The sequence below is a fragment of the Ursus americanus genome, chromosome 33 (assembly GCF_024610735.1).
Source record: "Ursus americanus isolate L20-20 chromosome 33, mUrsAme1.1.p, whole genome shotgun sequence".
NCBI classification, from domain to species: Eukaryota; Metazoa; Chordata; class Mammalia; order Carnivora; family Ursidae; genus Ursus; species Ursus americanus.
In genome coordinates this window covers 12,110,831-12,129,770 of record NC_142159.1, presented here as the reverse complement: position 1 = coordinate 12,129,770, position 18,940 = coordinate 12,110,831, and the positions used below count along the sequence as shown (strand labels likewise).

Here is an 18,940-nt window from a genome sequence, read left to right as displayed (position 1 = left end):
TCATCTCTAGGTGAAGTCCTGGCTGAAAAAAAGATCTCCTTCTTTTTTGCAGGGCTTAACTTCCTAGGGAAATTTACTACCCCAAAGCCTTAAAGTTCTCTGAGCTGTCAGTCAAGCCTCATAAAGCCTCAGGGTTTATAAAACCCTGAAGTTATTGGCAGTACCCATTGGAGACTTTTACACCTTCAATGAAATCGTAGTACTGTGGGCTGTAATTCAAGTAATTCACAGAAGATAAAGATTACAAACATTTAGATACAAATATCTCCCTACCTTTTCAGATACTTAAAAACAATACCCCTTTCAACTAAAAGCTGACACTTGAATCCTGTAGTTTTACTACCAGGTGTATGTACTTTTAGATGCTCAGAAATATTTTTCCTACTTAGCCCGCCTTGAAGACTACTGTTTAAGCTTCATTCTTTTGGTCAGCTAGGAGATTACCCCTTATTAAAATGTAAATCTTTCCTCTTAATATTAAATAATTATCAAACATTCATATGATAGCTTATCCTAGTTGAGTGGGATGAGGGAGAAGATGAGATAGATTTTGGGTTTGGAGCAGGTAAGAGGGATCCTCACCTTGGCCGTTCATTGGGCTTTGAAGGCTGCTTGCTGGTGGGAGTGACGCCCTGAAGGAGGGCTGCTCTGAATGACCCCACCTCGGGCTATGAGTGAGGTAGTCTGCTGGGGGGTCAGAGGTCACTTCACAGGTTACAAGTTGGGTGCTGTCTTTTAAAATTATTAATACAAGTGGCTAGGAAAGGTGTCTGGACCTAATAGGTAACATTTTGGGTTGGTTAGAACCTTGGATTGTATCATTGGGCACTAGGGGACATATTTATTAGGCACACAGGCTCTAGCTTTGCCAGGGGCCCTGTCTGAATCCCAAGTGGTGACAGCATTGGGCAGACTTTGTAAGGGTGAAAACCGGTGCTGCAGGAGTTGGGCAAGCAGGAAGTGCATTTACTTCCTGCCTGAGCCTTACCAAGTTTGTTAAGATCTGTTTGGCCCAAATTCTTTTTTCTTTTCTTTTCTTTTCTTTTCTTTTCTTTTCTTTTCTTTTCTTTTCTTTTCTTTTCTTTTTTGGGGATGAGATTGCAGTTCTTCTTGAGTAAAGTTCCCTTTTATATCTTAATCTTTTGTGTAGGGAAGAGAGTAGGATTTAGCTCTGATAAAAGGGGTCTGAGCTTGTGGATGCATTTTCTTTCCTCCTTCCTTTTGATCCCTATTTACAGTAATCGGTTTTAAGGGTTATAAACTGTTACTTCTGCCTCATTTTCTTCCTGACCACTTGCTTCTAAATCAGATTACAGCTATTGACATTTTAATAAAATCCCATGAATATGTTTGAAGATTTTGCATTAACCTCTAACACCATTTAATCAGTACTTCTTGGTGCTTCAAACCAGTAAATTATATATCTGCATTTTATCTAGGAAGTATTGACCTTTGGCACCGAAGGGTTAAGTATACCATTAAGACAAGTAGTAGTTATTTGTCTAATAAATGTCCCTGGCCCTTTGACTGTCTTGGTTCAATTCAATTTACTAATTCCCGTAATTCTTTTTTAAAACTTGTGTACATTTTTCTGTTGAGCATATGCAAAAATTGAAGTATAGCTTAGAAAATAGGATTGTATAGTGCATCCATACAGTGGAATATTATGCAGCAATTAAATTGTTTATGAAAATTTTCTAGGGGCGCCTGGCTGGCTCAGTTGGTAGAGCACGTGGCTCTTGATCTCAGGGTCGTGAGTTGAAGCCCCACATTGGGCGTGGAGCCTACTTAAGAAAACAAAACAAAAGCAAACCAAAACAGAACAATTTCCGATGGTGTGGAAAGGTGCGTACGATATGCAAACTGCATGTGTGGTACTTTCTCACCAATATTAAAAAATACTGACATGTATGAAGAAAGAGAAAGAAGACACATGCAGAACAGAAAGAAGTAAACCCAATGTGAATAGTGAGTGCTTCTGTCTGGATGAGAGGATTAAGAATTACTGACATTTTTATTCTGTATTTTTACTTTTCTGTTGTTGCATGCAGTGTTTAACCTGGACTGGGTGTCACTTTTGCAATTAAAAATAGATCTAATAAGGGATTATAAATCATTTTGGCACCTACCTCAGTAAAGATTTAAAGTGTAGTGAACATGCAAGGTTAAATTAATGCTTTCTCTGAGAGACAATGCATTGTTGCTGCTTATACGTTTTTATAATTCCTGAGAGTTTTCCACTTAGCACTTGAAGTTACCTTGTGTGTCACATGCAGTGTTCCCCCAGATCGGTGTTTCTTCAACTGGGAATGCTGGTGTTAGCTCACAGGGTTGCCGCAGCTGCTTGGAGAACAGTAATTCAGAGTCTTACAAAATTCATGGCAGTTATGAAAATCCTGAAGCATTTTAATTTTACTTCTGTCTTGTGAAATTAGGTTAGTTTATTTTAAAAATAAGCTTTTTATTGAAGTATAACACACATTCACGAAAGGGCAGAAATCTTACGAATTTTCATAACCCTGGTAACCACTTCGTCCTATGTTTGTTATATTGTCTTTGACAAAATTTCATAATTCTACATAAGAAAATATATTTTTGTTCAGGGTTCTGCGGTCTCCAGAAGTTACACTCAAGATATTTTGTACTTTTTGTTCTCATAATTGCATTAAGTCTTTGAGTTTTTACATTTTTCGAGGACCTCTAAAGTTTCATTCAGAATATTGTCATTATTCTTAGTTGAGGGTAGGGAAATTGGCCCTTATAGATTAAAGATGCAAAATAATAACTGCAAAATTATTGACCTCTAGCCTCCGCAGATTTCACTTTTCTTCCATTTCCAACTGTGGCAGTGCTTTGCCCCAGTCAGCTGGTTGCGTGGAACTTGATTCCCGGGCTTGATTCCTGGAACTTGATTCCTAGGTTGCTAATCTGGAGAGGCAGATCAGCAGCCAGCAGTAAGTGTGTCAGGCCTAGAAACCCTACACTGAGCTGGGAGGAACTTTAGAGGTCATTAGCCTACAGTGGGGAAACTGAGTCCTGGAAGGTTCTATGCCCTGCCCAGGGTCACGGACTTGGCACCAGAGCTGAATCTAGAATCCTGGTCCTAAGCCCCGTTAGGAAACCATGCTAAGCCCCTATTCTCATCTTAAAACTCACCCTTTCTACGAAAAATGCAGTCCTCAGACTGAAGTCGACTTCTCCAGAAAGATAAATAACCTAACACGTTTTTCAGCCAAACTTCTTAAACAGGGATAACCTGATAGCATCGACCTGTTTTGGAAAGTATCCCATGGGTTACTTCAGGTGAACGAGGGACGGTGTGGGGATGGTAGAAATGCCGGTCTGTAATTGTTTAGGGCAGTTCTGGGAGTACGTCCAACTGGAATAACCCTGGCAATAGGGAAAGTGTGGCGTGGTGTCGGCGTGTGACCCTTCCCTGGGGAGTGAGCTGTGTCAGGAAACGTGGCAGTGCTTCTGGAATACCGGGTCTTGTGTCTGTTCCTGGGCACTGGACAGGGGGACAGGCCACGGTGCCTGGGAAATGGCCATTGATGTGTTATGATTTTTCGTTTTTGAGATTTTGTTTCAGTTGCCTAAAGATAGATAAGTAAATAAAGCCACTCTTTGGTTTTCCAAGGGAGGCCAGGCAACATATATTTAGTAAGTGTTGTTCACTGTGGTGGGCCCTGGGGACTTGGTGCTTAATAAAACATGTCTGTAAGGACTTACGTCTGTGGGGCTGGCAGTTCCAAGGAGAGGCCACCACTGCCCTCCAGAAATCTCGGTTCTGTTGGTATGTTGGATTCGCGACATGCATAAGGGTCTCACCAGAGCAGACTGACCTTTGCCTGCCTGTTAGTTTGTCAGCTTCCTCAGAGGCCAGGCTGATTGTTCCGTGCCCAAATGTCTATGGCTGTCCTTACTTTTGAGCTTTTGAGCATGTTTTCCCCTTGTTTAGACTGTCCCCTCCTCCCCTTCTTCTTCAAATCCTGCCCAGCCTTTGAGGCCCAACCTAATTCCCACCTTCTCTCCTCAGAAGTCCTGTGGCACTTCTCCCCATCCCCCGCTCAGCCAGCTGGAGGAGAGAGCGAGCTCTGCAGCCTGTGTCACCCGGGGCTGGAGCCTTTCCTGAATCTAGACCCCTTCATCTGTACGAATGGGAATAACAGATTGTCCTTGGCCCACAGTTGTGCCGACGAAATGAGTTCATACCATTAAAGCCAATGGAACAGTGTGTGGCACATGAGTTCTCATTAAGTATTAGATACTGTTATTCCTTCTCACGTGTCGTTAATCCGGCCTTCCTTGTGCTACTGTCTCACCACTTTAAGTCGTCATTTGTTGGCCTCTAGTGAAATTATAAAGCCCTCTCATGCAGAGAGTCTGGATTTTATACTTTTTTTTGGACACTTTTCAGTCCTACCTGCTCATATAATCGTTCCCCAGAACATATTGTGTAAAATGAAGCTGTTACTGTATTAAAAGAAAATAGATGGAACAGAGGTTAAGGAACGGAGGAGAAAAATAGGCTTCAGTTCACAGAGGGAGTGTTCTTACGATTCTCAGAGCATGTCATTTGTTCCCGTTTGCTCTGTTGTTGAGTCCAATGAGCTCTTCCGTCACAGTCACTAGAAGTGTGAATATCATGTAGCAAGGATGCTAGCAGTTTCAGAGGTTGCCTTAGACGCTCTTCTCCGGGCCCACGGTGGAAGGGAATCTGAGACTGTAGATTCTCTTGTATCAGAGTATCTCAGAGCCAGTGGGGCATGGGCTGGCCATTACCAGTACATCTCCCCTGCTGGGGGGCATAGGAAATTCGTGTGTGTGTGTGTGTGTGTGTGTGTGTGTGTGTGTGTGTGTGTGTGTGTGTGGGGGATCCAAGCCTTCAGCTACCATCTCTCTGCCTTTCCCTCCTCCTATTAGCCGCTCAGGAATTCACAAGCACCTCGGCTGTCAGTGCTCCAACATGTGGAGGAAATCAGGTTATTCTCTGGCAGTGGGAAGGGGTGGGGATCCAGGCAGAAAGAAGCACACAGTGAAAAGCCAGTTGCAGATGGGAAGATGGGAGCCATGGTATTGGCAGGAGCTGCCAGAGGGGTCTTCTGCCCCCCACCCCACCCCACGGGGCGTCTGGGCCTTCAGCCAGGGTCTCCCACAGAGCCCTGTGGGTGTCCTTTCCCTGATGAAAATGCACATTTCTCCTTCTCCTAGGCTGGAACAAGACATTAAAAAGTTAAAGGCTGACCTGCAGGCCAGCAGACAAGTGGAACAGGAGCTCCGCAGTCAGATCAGCTCCCTCTCCAGCGCCGAGCGGGGCGTCCGCTCCGAGATGGGCCAGCTCCGGCAGGAGAATGAGCTGCTGCAGAACAAGTACGTGCGCCTGGCGGGCCTTCGGTCGAGAGCCGAGTGGCCGCACTGATTCTGTGGTTTCCAGAGGCCAGAGCAAAAGACGAGTGATGACAAAGAGGCCTGGCAGAGGGGGGTTTAAATGAAATGTCTAAAATATTTAGTGTACCAGATATTCAACATGTTATAAAATCCATAAAAACTTGTTTCATCACAACAGAGGTTTATTAATATTACTGTTCTTCTTTCATTGAATAAGTTCTTCTCTTAGTTGAAAATAGTCATTGAGCTTTTGTGATAATATAAGTAAAATTTTGTGATAATATAAGTAAAAAGTCGTTCTGCCACAATTTGAAAATCCTGCTCCTTTGAATGAAAGTTTCCAGAGGAATAGACTCTATTTACTTTGATATCTGGAACTAAAAAATGACATTGAACTTTGATTTTATTTGAAGAGGCAAGCAAAAAGCCAGCTCTTCGGTGTGAATTTGTGTATGCTTCCCATTGATTCATCCTGGAATTACTTCTTGACTCCATATCGATCTGTCCTTTTTTTTTTTTTAATCTCTCAGCAATGTGTGCCTGGGGTAATGCTTACTATGGTAGGCTCTGGGCTTTCCCCATTGAAAGAGGAGTCCTTCAACATTCTTGAGGAACATAACTCAAAAGCTAGAGCATTGTAAGCACATAACTGCTCCGTTGCTTCTGACCCACCTACATGATGGCTCTCGCACTGATAGCATCTCGCCTTACGCTGTTACACTGAGATTAACTCACCTTGTACTGATGTGGAAAGCTGGGGCTGGTAATAGGCGGGAAGGGAATATGGCTGAAATTTCTATCTGAAATCAAGCACCCTGTGACTCTAAGTCCGGGATCTATTTTGGGATACTTTGAGAAAACATCTCACAGCTGGAAAAGGAAAGGCTGTAGCATAATTGTATGCAGGCAAAGAAGAACCTTCCCCCTCCCACCCTTTACCTCCGCTTCCGTGGGCCTGGTTCCATCGGTAGTTCTTTGATCAACCAAAGTTCTCTCAAGGTGCTTTGGGGCACAACTAGAATTAGCTGTACAGCTGTCTTTCCCTCTAATAGAAACTTGTTTTATCCTTTTTTCTGGATCGCCTTCTGTAGATCGCTTACCATAGTAGAGCAAAGGCTGGGTCTCATTCTGTATCTGGTTAGGCAGCTTGTTTGTTGATGTCTAGGGCTTGTTAAAGAACAATGACAACATGTTTTTCCCGGGCACTCTGGAAGCTGACATTTATGGTTTGCCGTTCAAAAGAGGAGCCATGTTTCTCCAGGGTTTCTAGTGGGCATTTCTAATGACAAAACTCTGTATGGCAATTGTTTCCATATAGATTACATAATGCTGTGCAAATGAAGCAAAAAGACAAACAAAATATCAGCCAGTTGGAGAAAAAGCTAAAAGCTGAGCAGGAAGCCCGAAGTTTTGTAGAAAAGCAATTAATGGAGGAGAAAAAAAGGAAGAAGTTGGAAGAAGCTACTGCTGCCCGGGCTGTTGCATTTGCTGCCGCGTCTAGGTATGTCCATGCCGCTCCCCCCACTTCCCCCGCCCGGCACCTGCCTCCCTGCCCCGGTGCTTCATTCGAGGTAGGCCTGCCTTGCACCAAGACAAAGACCGGCATGGGAGTTTGAGGCCTCGGGCAGGGCTGAAATAGAATCATCACACACCAGTAGGTTGCCACCAAGTACCGTTTCCTGAGCTGGCTAAGCCCCATCTGTGCAACTTGCGCTGTCTTGTAACAGCTTCGACCCCCAGCAACCTCATCTAGGGAGCGGGATGAGGGCATCACCATGCCTCCCACACCCAGGAGGCAAAGCGTTGCTCCTAAAAGGGTTTCCGGTCACTTTCTGTGTGGCCAAGAACTACTAAACTCTTGGAGAGTGTCCAGTCTAGAATTTTATTTCCTTTATAGAACTGTCATTACTCTCTACTCTCAGGTATATGTGTTTCTGAAGTTTTTATCTTAAAATAGAAGAAAAGAAAATCTTGGTCGCCCAAGTCCTTTGTACTGACTGCTCCCGTCTTTGTTGGATATCAGTAAACTGTCACATGAGCTGGAAAAGATGAAAAAAAAAACCAAAAAACATAAGTCACTATTAGATATCATTGAATTTGTGGAGTGTTGAGAATTGGGGACTACTTCTATACCATTGAAAAGTATACAAGTATTCCAGAAACTGAATTCCCGCAAGGAGGGAAGATCCTTAAGAGCCTTTTGGTGGGCGGGGGTGGGGGTGGGGCGCTTTTACTTCACTTTGGGGCTCTTTCTTTTCTTTGTTTTTCTTTTTTGACTAGCGAAGTCCATCTGTGTGGTGGGAGTCAGTTATGGGTTTACAATTGCAGAGTGAGGGTACATTATTATTGATTTTATTTTAAATTTTTATCGTAATTTTTATCAATATAATTCTACTGTAATTCTTCCTTAAGTTTTTCTTTTTTGTATGTGGCACGTTAAAAGCCTTCTTTTGGGTTCTGGCTTTTGTAGAAGAACTGACGGATCATCATTTCACGTTTAAGGAAATAATTGCCAGAGGGAACTCTTCCCCCCTCTGTGCTCCTGCCTCCCCCGGCCGCTCTAGTGCAGATGGCTGAACTCACTTGGCCCATCAGCATCTAGACAGACTCACAAGACACTTCACTAGCCTGCCTAGGATGTGGGGGTTTTGTGTGTTCATCCGTTTAAAGCTTTGTAAGCATGGACCTCTGTAAAAAGCACACGTCTCTGAAGCTCTTAGGCTTGCAGGAGATTTTTCTGAACAGTCATCAGTGTGGCTTGTGCTGTCCTTAATTCAGCCAGCAGCTCCTACCCTGAAAAAAAAGTCCGCTGAGGAGGCTATGACAGTTCCTTAACCATACTGTTTGGTATCTTACGCCTGAGAATCAGTACAGCGGTTTCAGTCTCTTCCCTGATGCCCTTTTGCTTCCAGTCAAGCTTACTTGCTTTGATCTTATCCTTAGGTGGTCCTCGTTTGCCATCACTTAGGTAGAGGCTGTTTTTATTCTCAAGTAAATCTCGAGGTGTCAGTCTCTCACCGGACCTTCCTTTTTGGTAGGCAGAGGACACCTACTTTCTCCATCCAGCTGTTTCTGAAACCTAAACGGTTCGTCAGCTTTGGACTGGCGGTTGCCATCATCTTTTTTAGTTTATTCTTCTTAACAGCCCTGAGAAGCAACCTAATGCTCTGGAGACTTCATGACTCAAGAAAGGTGAACTTTCCCAGGCAGAGACCCTCCAAAGTGAACATTGCTTTAGCTCACTGCCCTCTGCTGGAGATAGTACGCGTCCACTTCTCTCTGGCTGAGCTCACAGGCACTGTCTCAGGTCACACAGCCTGGGGGGAGGTTGCCGCACTGGGAAGCTGCAACACCTCAGTTCTTATCCCTGGAGTTCTGTGACCTACCAGCTAGGTGAGGGTGGACTGGCATTATATCTGTGTAGTCTTGGTTTTCTTATCTGGAAAGTGGGACAGTATATCCTACCCTTGCAAAGAAAGCAGAATGGGTAAAGTACCTCACTTGGTGTCTGGCTCATATTAGATACCCAATTAATTATTTTAGATCATTGTTGAAATTATCAAAGAACAGAGAATGAGCAGACTGAGCCAAAAACTGAAACCTGACAGACTCTGGAGTATAAGAGAAATATCAATCTTGCAGCATAAGTGAACCTCTAGTCTTTTAAATCCCTGTCTTTCCTTCTCATCTTTTTCAAAAGGGGGGAGTGCACCGAAACCTTACGGAATCGGATCAGAGAATTAGAAGCAGAGGGCAAGAAGCTCACGATGGACATGAAGGTGAAAGAAGACCAGATCAGAGAACTAGAGCTGAAAGTTCAGGTATGGGGAGCACAGAAGACTCTCTCCTGCTTGGCTTCTTCCGTGTTAGCTGTGTGCTCTGCATTGCAAAGTGCAGATGGTGCCTTTTTGTTTTTTGAAGATTTTATTTTATTTATGTGAGAAAGAGAGAGAGAGCCTGAGCGCACAGAGGGAGGGGGAGAAGCAGACCCCCCTTGAGCAGGGAGCCCAACACAGGGCTCAATCCCAGGACTCCAAGATCATGACCTGAGCCGAAGGCAGATGCTTAATGGACTGAGCCACCCAGGTGCCTCGAGATGGTGCCTTTAGATGATAGGCCAAATGCCACTGCATCTGAAAATCTCTGTACGACAAAAAAAGCTCTAGCCTTGTCCAGCTCATTCAAGTCATATTTAATTAGTCAGATTCTAATACAATCAGAAATGTTGACCGTGTTTTGACACGGTTTATACCAGAATTTGACCTACTGTAGATTGATTTCGCTTTTTTAGGTTATAGGCTAGATTAGTGTGCTTTGGAGCTTTTGCACCTCTTCTTAGCCCTAACCCTCTGTCTGTCGCCAGGGAATTGACTGTTCTGAATGGCTCTCAGCCTTGTAGATTGCAGTTCTGAGCAGTGTATGATGGGGAAAGCTGCCAGTGCTGTGGACACAACCGGTTTCCTGGGCGGTGTGTACCTTAGCCAGGTATTTGGCATTGGTTCTCCAAAGAGACATTTAAAAATAACGTCGCATACTGGGAAGTTACAGTAATTTGAATCACATGGAACCGGTAGGAAATTATGGCCAAGTCAGTGGAGTAGGATAGACGCCCTAGAGACAGAGCCTAAAGTGTGCAGTAAAAGTAGCAGCAGAAATGGATGGGAACAGTGAGGACTGGTCAGAAAAAGGCTTTGGTAAAGTTAGATAACTAGGAAAAAAAAATAAAATTAGAAGCTCATTTCTTGGGGCGCCTGTGTGACTCAGTTGGTTAAACATCTGCCTTCAGCTCAGGTCATGATCCCAGGGTCCTGGGATTGAGCCCCACGTTGGTCCTCTGCTCAGCAGGGAGTCTGCTTCTCCCTTTCCCTCCTGCTTATGCTCTCTCGCTCTTTCTCTCTCTCAAGTAAATAAATAAATCTTAAAAAAAAAAAAAAAAAGCAGCTCATCTCATACCGTGACAAAAAGAAATTTCAGATGGAGTTGAATATAGGCAGAAAGCATTTGGTTTTAAACTAGAATTTGATCTTGAAACCAGGAGAGACTTTCTACACAAAAATAATGGAAGAAATCACAAAGAAAAAAAAATCAGTTGCATAGAGTACAGATATTACAACAAATATAAGGAATTAATATTCTTGATATGTAGGTAGCTCATAAAATTTGTTAAGTAAAGCTCAGATATTTGGAAAAATAGGTAAAAGATATGAACAAATAATTCACAGAAGGGGGCGCCTGGGTGGCATAGCGGTTAAGCGTCTGCCTTCGGCTCAGGGCGTGATCCTGGTGTTGCGGGATCGAGCCCCACATCAGGCTCCTCCGCTATGAGCCTGCTTCTTCCTCTCCCACTCCTCCTGCTTCTGTTCCCTCTCTCGCTGGCTGTCTCTATCTCTGTCAAATAAATAAATAAAATCTTTAAAAAAAAATAATAATTCACAGAAGACAAATAAATGGCTTATAAGAATATATCCTCATCAATCACCAAAGACCTGCAGATTAAAACTAGATATCATTTATCTCCTGTGAAATTTCTGTTTCTTTTTTTTAATTGCAATACATTTGGCACACAATGTTACATTAGTTGCAAGTGTACAACGTAGTAATTCCACAACTCTGTGTGTCATGCTGTGCTCCATGCAAGCGTAGCTGCTAGCTACCATCTGTCACCATACAACACTATGATGTTACAGTGCCATTGACTCTACGCCCTGTTCTGTACCTTTTATCCCCTTATGTATTCTGTAACCGGAAGCCTGGACCTCCCACTCCCCCTCATCCATTTTGCCCACACCAACTCTCTGTATCTATGGGTCTGTTTTTGCTTTTGTTTGTTTGTTCATTTGTTTTGTTTTGTAGATTCCTCATATCAGTGAAATCATGTATTTTTTTTCTCTGTCGGGCTTATTTCACTTAGCATAGTGTCTTCTAGGTCCATCCATATTGTCACAAATGGCAAGATCTTATTCTTTTTTATGGCTGAGTAATATTCTTCCGTGTGCGTGTGTGTGTGTGCGTGTGTGTGTGTGTGTGTGTGTGTGTGCACGTGTACATCTTTATCCATTCATCTCTCAGTGGACACTTCGGTTGCTTCCATGTGTTGGAAATAATGCTGCAGTAAACACAGGGGTGCATATCTCTGTTGGAATTAGTGTTTTTGTTCTCTTCGGAAATACCCCATAGTGGAATTACTGGATCATATGGTATTCCTACTTTTGATAGAAAAGTAGAAAGTTTGCATTCCACCAGTAGTGCACAAGGGTTCCCTTTTCTCCACATCCTCGCCAACACTTGTTATTTGCCTTTTTAATAGTAGTTATTCTAACAGATGTGAGATGATTTTGTGGTTTTGATTTGCATTTTTCTGATGATTAGTGTTGTTGAACATCTTTTCACGTGTTGGCCATCTTATGTCTTCTTTGGGAAAATGTCTGTTCAGATCCTCTGCCCATTTTTAATCAGATTATTTGGTTTTGGTGTTGGGTCGTTTAAGTTCTTTATATATTTTGGATATTAGCCCTTTATAGAATATATCATTTGCAGTTATCTTCTTCCATTCAGTAGGTTGCCTTTCTGTTTAGCCAAAGTTTTTTATTTTGGTGTAGTTCCAGTAGCTTATTTTTGCTTTTGTTTACCTTATCTCTTGTGAAATTAGCAAAGAATTTTTAAATAATAATATCAGCCTGGGTGAGGATGAATGAAACAGGCCTCATAATTGCTGGTGGAGGTATAACTTTCTGGAAAAGGTCATATACTTTTTAAGTATTTCCCATTTTACAACTTCTTCTCAAGATAAATATTTCAAAATCTCATCAATGATTGATATATGAAGATGTTCATCATAGTGGTATATAAATGAAAAAAATCTTAACAAAGGGAGATTTGTTTCATAAATTATGGTACATATAAGTAGGAATATTACACAGCCATTAAAAATTACATTTCCAAAGAACATTTGAGACTATATAAGTTTTTTAAAAACTGTACACAAAACTACATATAGTATGATTTCATTTATGCTAAAAGATACACATATGCTTATAAAATACTAAAGGGAAGTATATAAAGTTTTTCACAGTGTTGGGATATTAAGTGATTTTCATTTTCTTCCTTGAACTTTAACATATTTCTAAATTTCTGTAATATGTTTGGATTTCTCTCTTAAAATGAATAAAATTAAAATACCTGTATGTGTGTGTACATATATATACACACATGCACACACGTATAAATAATATATATTGTATTCTATATTAAATATATTATATATATTTATGTTAAATAAATATATCATTATATAATATATTGCTATATATTACATAAATATATAATATATATTAAATATGGTAATATTTATATTAACATATATTAAATATGTTTATATATATATATAGGCTACATTACCAGATGTTTTAAGTGGGCTTATTCTGCAGTATGTCCTGTCAAAATAATGAACACTTCTATATTTTTAGTGGAAGTTGAGAGTAGAGTTTTGGCAAATTTGGTTACAGCATTACAACAACATTTGCAACTGGCAGCAAGGAAAAAGTTCTTTGTAGTTCCTCTGAATTTGGCTTGTTTCATTTGGAGACAGAGTCTATTGTTACTAGAAACAGCCCAACACAGTCAAATTTATCTACCAAAATATTTTCGTATGTCATATCATCATATAAATACATCTTGTACTCCCTCTAAGAGGTGAGGTCTTAACCCATGAAACACCAGGATTCTGTATTCTAGGGGCCAGGTCAGTAATAGCGGGATTTTATTTGTGATTTCAGGCTAATTTGTAGACATCGATGCCAAAACTATCTTGTAACATCTTGCTGCTTTGATGATGTTGATAGGAGCTTCGGAAGTATAAGGAAAACGAGAAGGACACTGAGGTGTTAATGTCAGCCCTCTCGGCCATGCAAGATAAAACACAGCACCTGGAGAACAGTCTGAGTGCAGAGACGAGGATCAAGCTGGACCTGTTTTCTGCACTGGGGGATGCAAAGCGACAGCTCGAGATCGCCCAAGGTAGGAGAGCAGCGGGCCCCAGATGAAGTGGTATGGCTGAGAATGCACAGGGACGCAGAAAGCAGAGGTCCCTTAGAGCTCAGAACCAAAGGCATTCAGTTTTCTTTTCAAGTGGTTTGAGAAGTGCCCAGCATTTAGGAATCATCACATTAGTTCATTCTGCAGACGTATTTTGAGGTGAGAATATGTCAAGTGCAGGGCATCCAGAGAAGAGTACGAGTTTCTGCGCTCAAGGAGCTCACGGTGTTGAAGAAATAGAGAACTGCAGAGCCACCAAAAAGTGTTGGTGCCACGGTATGTACAGGTTGTGGGAACAGAGGGAGAGGCAGGGGACCAAGCCCGTGTGGGAGTTCAACAGGGCTGTTCCCAGGGGAACTGATGTCCGAGCTGGGTTTTGAATGACGAGCAGGGGTTAACCCAGTGAAGAAGCAGTGTAGGGGGTGGGGGGCAGAGAGGCATCGAAACAGAAGAAACCGCTTGGGCCAGGCCAGGGAAGCTAGGAGGGCCTGGTGTGTTCTGAGCCACAGCCAGCTCTGCATGGTTACAAACGAGGGAGCGGTGGGAGCAGCCTCTGGGGGGCAGGCTGTTCACTCAGCAGGGATTTCCTGAGGCCTACTGTGTGCCAGGCACCGTGAGGCTCCCCAGGGGGACAGGCAGTCACAAGCAAGCACAGAGCAGAGCACATGCTGAGGGGTGCAGGGATAGAAGTGAAGCGGTGTCGGGCAGGATGCGTGAGTGTGTCCCCGTATGTGGGGCCGTGGGTCCCACATGGTGGTCGTGGAAGATCGGAGCATTTGAGCAGAGGCTGAAAGTACAAGAGTGAGTGAGCCGTGTCAGTCTGCGGTGGGGGGAGTGCATTTCAGGGGGAAGGAGCATGTGTGGCAGCCAGTGGGGCTGCAGCCTGAGGGATGGGCAGGGTTGTTGGAGTCAACAAGTCAAGACTGGCAGGAACCACTTTGTAGCCCGTGGAAGGAACTTTGGACTTTACTCTGAGTGACACAGAAGGCTTTGGAAGGTTTCTGAACAGAGGCATGACATAGCCTGATGAAAAGCAATTTGGATTTTGTCCAAGAAATTGATTAGCCCGCCATAGATTACTGAAAAAAATTTTCAAACACTTGGACTTGGTAGAAGGAGAAGAATATTTCAACAGATACTTAAAGAGCATTTGAAGCACTGTACTAGAAGCTAAAAAGGAGACAAAGATGAACAAGACACAGTCTAGTGGGGGCATCTACTGGGGCAGTGGTGCTCAAACTTTTTGGTCTTAGAGACCTCTTTACACTCTTAAAATTACCAAGTTCCCCAAGGAGTTTTTTTCCAAGTGGGTTATATCTAGCAATATTTACCTATTAGAAATTAAAAACTTTGAAACATGTATCAATTCATTTTTAAAATAACATAATAAACATATAACCTGTTAACATATTTTTATGAAAAATTAACTGTATTTTCCAAAACCAAAAAAATAATAATAATAATGAGAAAAATGGTGTTGTTTTACATTGAGCGCCTCTCTTTAATTTCTGGCTCAATAGAAGATACATTCTCATCTCGGTTTCTACATTTGGCCTCTTGTAATTTTACTTGCGTGTTTTTTTGGAAGACTCCACTTACCCCCAGGAGGGAATGAGTGTGAAGAAGGCATATGATATGTTAGTATTATCATGAAGATGGTTTGGACCCTGCAGACCCTGTGAGAATTACTGCACTTGGGCAAGCCAAGCCGAAAGGCCTGCTTCCATTAGGTAGAGGTAGAGGGCTTGAAGGGCCAGAGCAGAGATCAAGGGTGGCTTCCTGAGGGAGGTGACATGGAGTGGGCTTTGAAGGATGAATTTGGAGAACAGAGAATGGCAGGGAAAACGTCGTTACCTGAGGGAAGTGTGTAAGCCAAGGCAAGAAGTGCTGGGAGTGTCCAGGTGAGCAGTCCAGTGGCCTCCAGCTGGAGGACGCGGAAGATTAGGAAGACCATAAATGAAGGCATACTAGAGAATGTATTCCCTGGATTTTCAGAAGGAAGGAGGTGACGTGTTCTGGCGTTTGGAATAACAGTGTGAAAGATGGATTTGGAAGGTGAGATTGGGTGGAGACAGAGGGGCCTGTGAGGAAGCTGTCGCTGTCTTTGTCTAAGAGGTGAGGTGTGGGGGGAGGGGGGCATGGTCCAGGCAGGGAGTGAGGGAAACTGGAGGCGCCCAAGGGGCGTGGGAGGATAAAGTTCGCGGGAGCAAAGGAAAAAGAGCAGAACAGATTCGAAGGAGGAGAAGAGAGACTGAGTTTGGTTGGAGACGTTCTGATTTGGGGTGGCTTCCTTATAGCCAGGTGGAAGATTGTCATCAGTCAGTGGGAATTTGGGGTCTAAACCCCAGAGAGAGGCCCACACGCCGGGAGTGAGGAAGGAATATAGAAGTTGTAAGAAGCCAACAGAGCCATAGGAGTGGCTCGGGACGGCGCAGGTGGTAGAGCGAGAAGAGGAGCAGGCTGAGGGTCAGGCGTATTACGCTGGACCCGGGAAAGCATTTAAAAAGAAGGTTCCTGGGAATTCTGCTTTCAAGCTGAACTTCTGACCATGTACTGGCTTTTTTGCCCTCCTGGCTCAGCTCGCTGAGAAGCGGCCACCCCTCTCTGACTCGTTCATTGACTTGGATTCGTCCACTTGGAGGAGCTAGCCCCCGGAGTGGAGCAGCACCTGGTCTCAGAGTAGCCAAGGGGAGTCTGTGCTTCCGTGTCAGCCCAGGAGCTCCTGTAAAGTGACAAAATGCAAAGAGAACTGCCTTTTCCAAAGCTCCGGGAATGTTTGCATGTTGCTGATTTTTAAAAAATCAAACTTAAATCTGCCTGGAAAAAAAAAGATACGGTGGCTCATCTGTCAGATGCTGTTAGGCTCTTTATCCGTCTGAGGCTTGTTTTGTTCAGAGGGGAGGAGGCTATTTGATGCTTCCTTGGAGCCGAGGGGACACGAAGGGAGTCAGAGGGAGCAGTTCCTTTCTACGGCTCTGCTGCCTTCCCCATTACTTCCCTCCACTGTCAAGCTCAGAATATTCTAGTAAGGATCCAACTTTGTAATTCAAATCAAAGCCCTTGTTGTTTTTCTGCTTCCTACTTTCGATATTTGCTTCATCCCAGTTCCAAAATGATGTTCATCTCTCCTACATCCTTTTTAAAAACGTGCCACCGTGCTCTCTTAACATTTCAGATACATTTCCGTCTTCTGTAGGACTCAAAATGAGTGCAACTCAAATGCAGCCTCTTTTTTTTTTTTTTGTAAGCATTTAAATTTCTGAGGGGCTACTCCTAAGTGCGCTTCCCCGAGTAGACCAGGAACTTCAAAGCATGATGGAAATTACACAGACTTTGGAACACTGGTGCTGGGTTTAAATCTTGCTCTACCTCTTAATAACTGAATGACTTCGGGCAAGATACGTAACTTGCAGAGCCTCAGCTTTCTGCTGGGCTGGGCACGAGGGATCTAGCGGTGAATAAAGTTGTGAAGGCGGTTTCTGCCCTCACGGAGCTCATGGGCCACTGGAGAGGTGATGGATACTAGTCATCACCAGATGAATAGTTACAAGAGATGGAAGAAGGCCGTGCACAGGAGTGCGGACTCTGGAGCCAGACCGCTAGAGCCGGGTCCTGGCACTGTCATTCAGCCACTCTCTGCCTCAGTTTCCTCATCCATAAAATGGATGATGATGATGATGATGATGATGATGATGATGATGATGATAATTCCCACGTCATAGGGTCATTGTGATAAATAAGTCTATGTAAGCACTTAGAACAGTACCTGGCACGTGTGTTAGCTACGGTAATTATTATCCTTATTAGAAGAAAGTGACAAAAAGGCAGGTGTAGGGTGTGTTGAGAATCTAGGAATTGGGGGGCAGGGTCGGGTCTGATTTAGAAGGGTCAGGGAAAGCCTTGTAAGGAAGTGGAAACTTCAAGAGGAAACACAGAGCAGGAGAGGCATGGAAAGGGAAGTGGCCCAAGGCAGGCAAGAGTTGGTCGGATCTAGAAACTAAGCATAGTGAGGGAGGGTGTGCTGCAATGTTGTGCAAACGTCCAGCCGGGCACAGAGCAGGCCCACAGGCTGAGAGGCACGATGCCAAGAGGCAGGGGTGAGCACGCTGAGTCATGTGGGAGCCCCCAGTGCAGCCGCTGCAGAGCTTCGTGTATCTTCTGTCAGAGAACCTGGAGCCTGAGGGTGCCGAGACTGGCTCTGCGGCCTCCGTTGTTCTTTGTGCCTTGGGCGGACACTCAGATATCCAGCCTCCCAGAAAAATAGTCCAGCTCAAGAGGGTGCAAAATTTGTACCCTCTCAGGCTGCCGTAGGCCGCTTCTGTGCTTAGAAAGTGGCTTCTGGAAGTGACCTCTTTGCTTGTCACACCTGCATTAACAGAATCCCTTTTCAAAAACCTGTAAAACCGTGGCCCACATGCCAAATGTGGCCTGATGCCTGTTCTTGCACCACCCTTGGGCCAAGAATGGTTTTTATATTTCTCCATGTTAAAAAAAGGAAAAAAAAGAAAACAACAAAGACAGTCTGTGGCTCATAATGCCTAAAATATTTACTTGGCCCTTAACAGGAAAAGTTCCTACCCTTACAGACCGCGTCAGAGCTGGAGCAGAATGCACTTGGGATTGGCCTGCAACAAGGGCACCGCGTTAGAGGGGCCCTCCCTTCTCACTAATGGTGGGTCTTTGATCTTCCAGGACAAATTCTTCAGAAAGACCAGGAAATCAAGGACCTTAAACAGAAGATAGCTGAAGTCATGGCCGTCATGCCCAGCATCACTTACAGTGCCGCCACCAGCCCCCTGAGCCCCGTTTCCCCCCACTACTCTTCCAAATTTGTGGAGACCAGCCCCTCTGGACTCGATCCCAATGCCTCTGTTTACCAGCCTCTGAAGAAATGAAGACCAGCTGTGGGTTTTGCCCAACCATTTGGTTACCAGAAGGCATCACAAAGGAGCATCTCTGGCAGTCAAGATAAAAAAAAAAAAAAAAAAAAAAAAAGTTTATATTGTATTTTGTGGGACTGTATATGTTGTCGTTTTTAAAAAGGGGGGGAAGATAACATCCAAGTCTGATTAGAACTGCCCATCAGTTTTTCTTGTAAATTTTTAGAAGACCTCACAGAACTTTGCAGTTTATTTTTCTCGGCCAATACATTAAAACCACTCTTGGATTTCAAGTAGCCAATTTTGCCTTTTATGTATTCTTACAGTTTCCTCTTGAAGAAAAAAAAAAAGCAGGGTTTTTGCTTCTCAATCCTTTCTTTTGGTTTTGTTCTTAAATAAGTCAGCAAAACCTGCCCATTGGATTCACACGGGTTGCTAATGACAACGTTGCATTTCTAGAGCGGAAGGGTTAATAACCTCACACGGCTTTGATTTTCGAGCTGCGTTACAGAAGATGGTTCTTGATATTACAGAAAACAGAACTTGATTACCCCTCCAAGGACCAAACAAATTCCGGGAGTGTCATTTAAGGCGAGGGGGGCGAGGTGATGAGCCTAGCTATGAGAGCGGCACTGGGG

At 43.6% G+C, this 18,940-nt stretch overlaps 1 protein-coding gene across 1 annotated transcript in view; it reads left to right on the top strand.

The window, feature by feature from the left end:
- The window catches only part of MACO1 (macoilin 1), a 59,593-nt gene extending 40,926 nt beyond the window's left edge, over positions 1-18,667 (top strand). The window contains exons 7-11 of the mRNA XM_045782100.2: positions 5,212-5,370; positions 6,707-6,889; positions 9,089-9,209; positions 13,230-13,404; positions 18,115-18,667. Of these exons, the coding sequence (XP_045638056.1) occupies positions 5,212-5,370; positions 6,707-6,889; positions 9,089-9,209; positions 13,230-13,404; positions 18,115-18,317 (841 nt within the window). The 3' untranslated portion in view covers positions 18,318-18,667. The remainder of the gene's footprint in view (positions 1-5,211; positions 5,371-6,706; positions 6,890-9,088; positions 9,210-13,229; positions 13,405-18,114) is intronic.
- The last annotated feature ends 273 nt before the right edge of the window (positions 18,668-18,940 follow it).